Source organism: Palaemon carinicauda, chromosome 17 (genome assembly GCF_036898095.1).
Source record: "Palaemon carinicauda isolate YSFRI2023 chromosome 17, ASM3689809v2, whole genome shotgun sequence".
Taxonomy (NCBI): domain Eukaryota; kingdom Metazoa; phylum Arthropoda; class Malacostraca; order Decapoda; family Palaemonidae; genus Palaemon; species Palaemon carinicauda.
In genome coordinates, this window is record NC_090741.1 from 61,726,316 (window position 1) to 61,737,066 (window position 10,751).

At 39.4% G+C, this 10,751-nt stretch overlaps 1 protein-coding gene across 1 annotated transcript; it reads right to left on the reverse strand.

Annotated features, from left to right (window-relative positions):
- Positions 1–3,359: 3,359 nt before the first annotated feature.
- On the reverse strand, positions 3,360–10,062 carry LOC137656107 (carbohydrate sulfotransferase 11-like). Its single transcript, XM_068390283.1, has 4 exons — positions 9,963–10,062; positions 9,275–9,433; positions 5,893–6,001; positions 3,360–4,078 (listed from the first exon to the last, which is right to left on the reverse strand). The coding sequence occupies exons 1-4, from the start codon at positions 10,028–10,030 to the stop codon at positions 3,752–3,754; spliced, it is 663 nt and encodes a 220-aa protein (XP_068246384.1). The 5' UTR covers positions 10,031–10,062; the 3' UTR covers positions 3,360–3,751.
- Between the last annotated feature and the right edge of the window lie 689 nt (positions 10,063–10,751).

Sequence of the window (10,751 nt, forward strand, 5' to 3'; positions counted from 1 at the left end):
GAGGACTGAGAGGAGATAAAGGAGTTCAGAAAGGAAAATCATGACCTGCTGCTGGAGAATGAAAGGCCTACGAAAGGACTGAGAGGAGATAAAGGAGTTCAGAAGGGAAAATCATGACTTGCTACTGGAGAATGGAAGGCCTACGAGAGGACTGAGAGGAGATAAATGAGTTCAGAAGGGAAAATCATGACTTGCTGCTGGAGAATGGAAGGCCTACGAGAGGACTGAGAGGAGATAAATGAGTTCAGAAGGGAAAATCATGACTTGCTACTGGAGAATGGAAGACCTACAAGAGGACTGAGAGGAGATAAAGGAGTTCAGAAGGGAAAATCTTGCCTTGCCTTGCCGCTGGAGAAAGGAAGGGCTACGAGAGGACTGAGAGGAGATAAAGGAGTTCAGAAGGGAAAATCATGACTTGCTTCTGGAGAATGGAAGGGCTACGAGAGGACTGAGAGTAGATAAAGGAGTTCAGAAGGGAAAATCATGACTTGCTGCTGGAGAATGGAAGGCCTACGAGAGGACTGAGATGAGATAAAGGAGTTCATAAGGGAAATTTTGGACTTGCTGCTGGAGAATGGAAGGCCTACAAGAGGACTGAGAGGAGATAAAGGAGTTCATAAGGGAAAATCTTGCCTTGCCTTGCCGCTGGAGAAAGGAAGGGCTACGAGAGGACTGAGAGGAGATAAAGGAGTTCAGAAGGGAAAATCATGACTTGCTGCTGGAGAAGGGAAGGCCTACGAGAGGACTGAGAGTATATAAAGGAGTTCAGAAGGGAAAATCATGACTTGCTGCTGGAGAATGGAAGGCCTACGAGAGGACTGAGAGGAGATGAAGGAGTTCAGAAGGGAAAATCATGACTTGCCTCTGGAGAAAGGAAGGGCTACGAGAGGACTGAGAGGAGATGAAGGAGTTCAGAAGGGAAAATCATGACTTGCCTCTGGAGAATGGAAGGCCTACGAGAGGACTGAGAGGAGGTAAAGGAGTTCAGAAGGGAAAATCATGACTTGCCGCTGGAGAATGGAAGACCTACTAGAGGACTGAGAGGAGATAAAGGATTTCTGAAGGGAAAATCATGACTTGCCGCTGGAGAATGGAAGGCCTACGAGAGGACTGAGAGGAGATAAAGGAGTTCAGAAGGGAAAATCTTGCCTTGCCTTGCCGCTGGAGAAAGGAAGGGCTACTAGAGGACTGAGAGGAGATAAAGGAGTTCAGAAGGGAAAATCATGACTTGCTGCTGGAGAATGGAAGGCCTACGAGAGGACTGAGAGGAGATATAAGGAGTTCAGAAGGGAAAATCATGACTTGCCTCTGGAGAAAGGAAGGGCTACGAGAGGACTGAGAGGAGATGAAGGAGTTCAGAAGGGAAAATCATGACTTGCCTCTGGAGAATGGAAGGCCTACGAGAGGACTGAGAGGAGGTAAAGGAGTTCAGAAGGGAAAATCATGACTTGCCGCTGGAGAATGGAAGGCCTACTAGAGGACTGAGAGGAGATAAAGGAGTTCAGAAGGGAAAATCATGACTTGCCGCTGGAGAATGGAAGGCCTACGAGAGGACTGAGAGGAGATATAAGGAGTTCAGAAGGGAAAATCATGACTTGCCGCTGGAGAAAGGAAGGGCTACGAGAGGACTGAGAGGAGATAAAGGAGTTCAGAAGGGAAAATCATGACTTGCTGCTGGAGAATGGAAGGCCTACGAGAGGACTGAGAGGAGATATAAGGAGTTCAGAAGGGAAAATCATGACTTGCCTCTGGAGAAAGGAAGGGCTACGAGAGGACTGAGAGGAGATGAAGGAGTTCAGAAGGGAAAATCATGACTTGCCTCTGGAGAATGGAAGGCCTACGAGAGGACTGAGAGGAGGTAAAGGAGTTCAGAAGGGAAAATCATGACTTGCCGCTGGAGAATGGAAGGCCTACTAGAGGACTGAGAGGAGATAAAGGAGTTCAGAAGGGAAAATCATGACTTGCCGCTGGAGAATGGAAGGCCTACGAGAGGACTGAGAGGAGATATAAGGAGTTCAGAAGGGAAAATCATGACTTGCCGCTGGAGAAAGGAAGGGCTACGAGAGGACTGAGAGGAGATAAAGGAGTTCAGAAGGGAAAATCATGACTTGCCGCTGGAGAAAGAAAGGTCTACGAGAGGATTGAGAGGAGATAAAGGAGTTCAGAAGGGAAAATCTTGCCTTGCCGCTGGAGAATGGAAAGGCTACGAGAGGACTGAGAGGAGATAAAGGAGTTCAGAAGGGAAAATCGTGCCTTTCCTTGTCGCTGGAGAATGGAAGGGCTATGAGAGGACTGAGAGGAGATAAAGGAGTTCAGAAGGGAAAATCGTGCCTTTCCTTGTCGCTGGAGAATCGAAGGCCTACGAGAGGACTGAGAGGAGATAAAGGAGTTCAGAAGGGAAAATCGTGACTTGCCCCAGGGGAATGGAAGGCCTACGAGAGGACTGAGAGGAGATAAAGGAGTTCAGAAGGGAAAATCGTGACTTGCCCCAGGGGAATGGAAGGCTTACGAGAGGACTGAGAGGAGATAAAGGAGTTCAGAAGGGAAAATCGTGACTTGCCGCTGGGGAATGGAAGGCTTACGAGAGGACTGAGAGGAGATAAAGGAGATCAGAAGGGAAAATCATGACTTGCCGCTCCGGAATATAATTCCTACGAGAGGACTGAGAGGAGATAAAGGAGTTCAGAAGGGAAAATCGTGACTTGCCCCAGGGGAATGGAAGGCCTACGAGAGGACTGAGAGGAGATAAAGGAGTTCAGAAGGGAAAATCGTGACTTGCCCCAGGGGAATGGAAGGCCTACGAGAGGACTGAGAGGAGATAAAGGAGTTCAGAAGGGAAAATCATGACTTGCCGCTGGAGAACGGAAGGCCTACGAGAGGACTGAGAGGAGATAAAGGAGTTCAGAAGGGAAAATCGTGACTTGCCCCAGGGGAATGGAAGGCCTACGAGATGAGTGAGAGGAGATAAAGGAGTTCAGAAGGGAAAATCGTGACTTGCCCCAGGGGAATGGAAGGCCTACGAGAGGACTGAGAGGAGATAAAGGAGTTCAGAAGGGAAAATCTTGACTTGCCCCAGGGGAATGGAAGGCCTACGAGAGGACTGAGAGGAGATAAAGGAGTTCAGAAGGGAAAATCGTGACTTGCCCCAGGGGAATGGAAGGCCTACAAGAGGACTGAGAGGAGATAAAGGAGTTCAGATGGGAAAATCATGACTTGCTGTTGGAGAAAGGAAGGGCAACGACAGGACTGAGAGGAGACATAGATAGAAGTAAAATCTGAAGATAGGCAAAAATAAATATACTTGACTACCTTTTAGATAAATTTTACTATTGTCAGTATTTGTACCCATTTACAAATTCGTGACTATTCTATTTGAATACTCATGATCACTATCTTTGAATTTCAAAATGCAGATCATTATTTTCTTTAGGTAAACTTGATACATATCTTCAAGTACAATTACTCATTTGATTACCGTTTCAGTAAATTCATGTTTTAGTTATATAAATTTCTGTCTTTTAATACACTCGTTAGTTATTTTCAAGTATATTGACAACTATTATATCACAATCTTTGCTGTCTTGAAATATATTTCATTTTCTAAATACATCTGCCATTGTGTTTAGATAAAATTCACAAAATCCAAAATCACATTTGATCACATAAACGCAGGTTTCAATATATTTTTACATCATCAAAAATCATATTTAATCCCCATGTTGAAACTATGAAACTACTGTACATTTGACCACTATCTCTGAGGTGACAAGAGATTTTTGAAGAACTTTGGCACCTTATAACCAAAGAGGAGAAAATCAAGCCTGTAAAAATTCAAGATTTTCTTGATTAGGTCCTTGGGTATATCTCTGAAGTGATCTTCGTAGGTCTTGTTCGATTTGGCGAAGCTGTTTGATTTGAGGCTGACCTTGACCTCGGTTATATTTAGCTTGTCAGTCAGGTACTGGAGATCCTCATCAAACGTCTCCTGCTTGATTATGTAGTCGTAGGGGACAGAACAGGCATAGCACAGGTGGTACTGAGGTCTCCAGTGATTGTTGATTTTTTTAAGTCCTTTTGTCTGTAAGAAGTTATTGAGGCAATTAGGAACACTTAATATTTAAGACCTTGGTCATGTAAGAGGTGATAGGAATACAAATTTAAAGAATATTTTGAAATTTTAAGACTAATTGGTTATTGGCTTCATCTAGGCCCTTTTCCAGGAGAGCTCGAAATTAAAAGAAATGGAATTTGCTTAGGTCGCACAGGAGTTCGCATCGCTGTAGAATCGTATGGAGCTGAATTATCGCCAATGGTCATCTGATGGTGTTTTGTCCCGGATCTGCTCTCTGACTAGCAGCACAATATGGTCACAAAGGTAGACATGGAATACCTAATTAGCACATTGTGCCCACAAGTGGTCACTTTTTTTATCTAACTATAGTTCGCCAACTGTGTCTACAACTAGTTACATTCTAGCTAATGATAGTTCGCTAACTGTCCAAGACTATTAGCATTCGATCTTATTATGGTTAGCCATCTGTGTTTATGACTAAGCTGCATCCTAGCTCATTATAGTTTACTGACGGTGTCTACGACTAGCAGCATTCTAGCTCATTATAGTTCGCCCAATGTGTCCACAACTAGATGCATTCTAGCTAATTATAGTACAACGACTGTGTCCACGACTAGTCACGTTCTAGCTCATTATAATTCTCCAACTGTGTCCACAACTAGTCGCATTCTAGCTAATTGTAGTACGTTGATTGTGTCCACGACTATTTGCATTCCAGCTAATTATAGTTCTCCAACTGTGTCCACAACTAGTCTCATTCTAACAAATTATAGTACGTCAACAGTGTCCACGACTAGTCACGTTCTAGCTCATTATAGTTTGCTGACTGTGTCCACGACTAGTCACATTCTAGATCATTATATTTAGCTGACTATCCACGACTATTTGCATTCTAGCTCATTATAGTTTACCATATGTGTCCACAACCTGTCACATTCTACCTCATAATAGTTCAACGACGGCATCCATGACTTGTTGCATTCTAGCTCATTATAGTTTGTCAACTGTCCATGATTAATTGCATACTAGCTTATTATAGTTTACCAACTGTGTCCACGGCTAGTCACATTCTACCTCATAATAGTTCCCCAACTGTCCAAAACTAGTTACATTCTAGCTAATTATAGTTCGCTAACTGCGTCCACAACTAGTCTCATTCTAGCGAATTATAGTATGTCGACTGTGTCCATGCCTAGTTGCGTTCTAGCTCGTTATAGATTGCTGACTGTCCAAGACTAATATTATTCCAGCTCATTATACTTCTCTGTGTCCTCAACTTATCCAATTTTAGCTAACTATAGTTAGCCGACTGTGTCTACGACTAGTCGGATTTTAGCTAATAAAAGTTTGCGGACTGCTGGTCACACGACCTGTCACAGGTAGTTTGTGATTGATAATACCCAGCCACAGACTGCTAAGCATAATGGAAGATTTATATAGTCACTTGAATCTATTTAATGCGTAGCCTTTAATTTCTGACCCTAGCTAGGGTATTTGACTTATGAAATGGAATTAAAATTGAAATCTGTTCTCTCATTTTAGACCTTTTCCACATCTTCTGAATTAAGGTAATTCTCTCTCTCTCTCTCTCTCTCTCTCTCTCTCTCTCTCTCTCTCTCTCTCTCTCTCTCTGAAGACATGACTATACAGCATATAGACAAACATTTCAAAAGGAACATTGTACTTGCTACGTTTATGCGTGCATACTTATTCTATGCATTCAAAGCCAGAAAAAGTATTTAGATGTAGATGTTAGCTCGCAGAATAAGTATTAGGTAATTAAAAGCTGAAAAGCTAAAACATTATCTCAAGAAAATAACCTTTTGGTAGAGAATCAAGTTGATGAACTGGCGGAAGGTGACCATCACTGGCTGATCCTCATGAAATTCGGTGCCTTCCATCTCCATGATATATTTTATGAATTGAGACCTGAGGGAGAGAAGTTTTGGATTTGAATTGGCTGTTCTTCAAATAAGGCTGTACTTTCATTTTGATAGCATTGATGATAAAGACAATAAGTAGTGGACTGTATTGGTCTAGCAGGTGTTCAAGTAATATATCTGCGGTTTCCTATGTCATAAAGTGGGAAACTAAAGTCAAATTACTCAACTCCTGTGCCCATAACCCTCAAAGACACAGGCAGTTGAGATATATATAATGGACTGACAAAATGAAAGAGAGAAAGAGAGAGAGAGAGAGAGAGCTGTTCCTAACAATGACGTCACTACTAGGACGATATTGGTGTGGTTTGGTCATAAGCCCTGCTCACCTGCATCAGCATTGAGTGGGGATTTGACCTTTTATATTCTTTTGACCTTGTTCTGTATATGCGTTTCATTTTTAAAGATATTAGGGGTTTGTTAACCATCCAGTTCTAAGCAAGTTTTTGGGCTTGATTTTGGAATTCCTCTCTCTCCAATCCACCGGGACTGTCAACCTACCACAGGTGACATCGTTGTGTGTATATATATATATATATATATATATATATATATATATATATATATATATATATATATATATATATATATATATATATATATATGTAAATATCACCCACGAATGGCATTTAATACCGAATTCTATCTTGGGAATATATATCCACTTGGAATTCATTTTATGGTAACAGCTTCTGGCCGGGTGGGGATTCGAACCACCACCTGTACGGCTGGAAACCATGCTGGCAGGGACCTTACCGACTGAGCTATCAAGAGAGACTAAAAGTTTATGACAAGTCCCCCTTCCTATTCCTGCAAGCTCACGATTCAGCTATCATGGTGGAGATGGGTTTATTTCAAGTCTATGAACAGATTCCTGAATTCGACAGGAATAAGAAGGGGGACTTGTCATAAACTTTTAGTCTCTCTTGATAGCTCAGTCGGTAAGGTCCCTGCCAGCATGGTTTCCAGCCGCACAGGTGGTGGTTCGAATCCCCACCCGACCAGAATCTGTTACCATAAAATGAATTCCAAGTGGATATATATTCCCAAGATAGAATTCGGTATTAATTGCCATTCGTGGGTGATATTTACATTAATTAAAATCACGTGTGCTTGTGATATATGTTCATATATATATTCGAGATTCCATTCCCATCATCAGGGCTACGCCAAATACGAAATTATTTTTACATTAGAAATTGATGATATAATTTTTGTTTATAGTTCCCAAAATTACATTTTAGACAAGTATACTAGTAAACACCGAAGGACCACATCGACTCCGGGAGGGTGTCTTTGAACCTGAAAAGTCTGCCAATATTCAAAGTGTTTTTTTTTAATATAAACTTAAAATTGACATATGGATACGGAGTGCTGAGGGCTGTGGTAAGCTCGGTATGTTTTTCATATGGCAATGATACATACAGTGACTAGTTATTTGGGAACATCAGGACATTTACATTCAGGCTGAAAAATATCATAAAGAAATTTATTATCAATTTTGTCATCAAGGTGTGAAGGATAACAATCATATGTAAAATAGCCTTATAAAAATGAAACTTCCTAATGGAAGTTATGCCAGTTCGAACATAAGGAATTTACTCTAAATAAAAGTGTTTGAATAGACTTAATCTTGATTAACTCTATTTGTAAATTAAATATTTTTTTTTATTGACATTGTGAATTATGGTAAGTAGGGAGAAGAAAAATTGTTTTGTAGTAGGCTTTCTTCACATAAATTCATAGAGGTCATTCCTACCATTTAAACCTCTTATGTATTTATGTATTTACTTGATTGGCTCCTCAATAAGGTCATCAGTGCAAACGAGGTGATTAATCGTTTTGTTCAGCCAAATGATGAAATGGAAGCAAGTAAAGAAGAAATGACCAGTTAATTACCAAAATTTGTATTGGAATCATCACTAGAGATTGGAGAAAAAGTTCCTAAACAAGATCAAGGAAAGCTATCAGAAGACCAAAAACATAATGAAGAAAAGATTGGAAATGAAGGTAAAATCCAAGAGAGATGAAATAGAATTGGCAGAACTTTCCAAAACAATAAACAAACTAAAAGACTTAAGTCTTACAGATGACATAGTAGTTCTATTTAGTGAATCATGGGAGGAATTACAAAAGATGATAGAAGACTTGAATAGAGAAAGCAGAAGTGTAGGATTGAAAATGAATATGAGTAAAACTAAGATGACGTACATTGAAAATGCAGTGACATCAAACAAGACATATGGACACACCTCTAGTGATTGTTAATGAATATACATACTTAGGACAGACAGTAAGTGTTTCCCCGGGACACGAGACCGAAATTAAAAAAAGGACAAGCATGGTATGTAGATCCTTTGGTAAACAAAATGATATTATGAAAATTAAAATGCCACTTTCTCTAAAAAGAAAACTATTTAGTCATATGGTCGTACCGGTATTGATTTATGCATCAGAAACTTGGAGCGTTACTGCAGCCTTAGAACATTAGCTTGTAACAGCTGAAAAAACTGTAGAAAAACTAATGATGGGAATGACACTAAGAGCCAGTAAAAGAACATGGACACGAGAACAAACTAAAGTAGAGGATGTTCTAACAATATGTAAGAAAAAGAAATGGACATGGGGAGGACATATAATGAGGATGACAACCAATAGATTGACATTAAGAATAACAGAAGTGGTCCCTAAAGTTTGCTAACGAAGCAGGGCAAGAAAGTGAAGGCAATGGATTAATGAGGTAGGAAAATTTTGTGTGGATAGACTGTCATAGAAAGACCATAAACAGACGTGTGTGGAGGGATATGGCTTCTGAGGCCTTGTCCTGCAGTGGACTAACAATGTCTAAGGACGGCGTGAATGTATATATATATATATATATATATATATATATATATATATATATATATATATATATATATATATATATATATATATATATATATATATATATATATATATATGTGTGTGTGTGTGTGTGTGTTTGTGTGTGTGTGTGTGTTGTGAGTTTTTTCCATTTAGTTCAGTGTAGTGCATGTCGAAAAAATTTATAATTTAGACCATGCCCCATTAAATTGCTGAAACAAATAATAATAGCCAAAGATGTTACAATAGACTGAAATATTCTGTCAATCATAACAAATCAACTAGCATCACGTTACCCATCTATTAAGATAAATCTCAAGCATACTTTATTATAAGTCACCCAGGGTAATACCATCAGTATACAACATTAAATCAGTCTATAAATCAAGGAACTTACGTCCCACCCAAGCCCCTACTGGGCACATGAACCCGTCCGTAGTCAAACTTGTTGTTGTAGGCGGAGATCATACGGCTTATTGGGTGGCGGACAGAGATAAATCTGGTGATTGACGGCGAATTCAGTACTTCGGCGACTTGTTGACGTTGTAAGACTTGCCTGGAAGTCAACAAAAAGTACTGGAGATATTATGTTTATCTTTCCCCTCTACTTTTCATTATTATTATTATTATTATTATTATTATTATTATTATTATAAGCTAAGCTATAACCCTAGTTGGAAAAGCAAGATGCTATAAGCCCAAGAGCTTCAACAAGGAAAAATAGCACAGTGAGGAAAGGAAACGAGGACATAGACAAACTACAAGAGAAGCTATAAACAATAAAAAAAAAATCATTTAAAGAATAGTAACAACATTAAATATCTTTCAAATGTAAACTATAAAAACTTAAAAAAAAAAAGATGAAGAAAAATATGATAGAATAGCATGGCCGAGTGTACCCTTAGGCAAGAGAAATCTAATCCAAGACAATGGAAGGCCATGGTACAGAGGCTATGGCACTACCCAAGACTAGGGAACAATGCTTTGATTTTGCAGTATCCTTCTAGAAGAGCTACTTAGTACATATTTGTAGAAAATGGCAAAGTATTATATTATGTACCCTAAGGGTACTGACTGTCGCTCACCTAGCTCTCACCAATCTGTGGGCCCATTCCGTGTGTGGATTCTCTATGGGTTTAGTGTATCCATTCATCCTTAGGAAGTGCGTCTTCCACGTGCTGGCTCCTGCCTGTGAAATAGAAAGGTTGAAGAGTACGATTAAGTAAAGTTCACATCAAAAAGTCTTTAACTCGCTTTAGGTAATTTTATGGTGAAATAGAAAGGTTGAAGAGTATGATTAAATAAAGTTAACATCAAGAAGTCTTTAACTCGCCGTACGCAATATTATGGTGAATTAGAAAGGTTGAAGAGTACGATTAAGTGAAGTTGACATCAAGAAGTCTTTAACTCGCTTTACGCAATATTGTCGTGAAATAGAAAGGTTGAAAAGTATGATTAAGTAAAGTTGACATCAAGAAGTCTTTAACTCGCTTTACGCAATATTATGGTGAATTAGAAAGATTTAAGAGTACGATTAAGTGAAGTTGACATCAAGAAGTCTTTAACTCGCTTTACCCAATATTATGGTGGAATAGAAAGGTTGAATAGTACGATTGAGTAAAGTTAACATCAAGAAGTCTTTAACTCGCTTTACGCAATATTATGGTGAAATAGAAAGATTGAAGAGTATAATTGAGTAAAGTTGACATCAAGAAGTCTTCAACTCGCTTTACGCAATATTATGGTGAATTTGATAGGTTGAAGATTACGATTAAGTGAAGCTTACATCAAAAAGTCTTCAACTCGCTTTACACGATATTAGGGGGAAATAGAAAGGTTGAAGAGTACGATTAAGTGAAGTTGATATCAAGAAG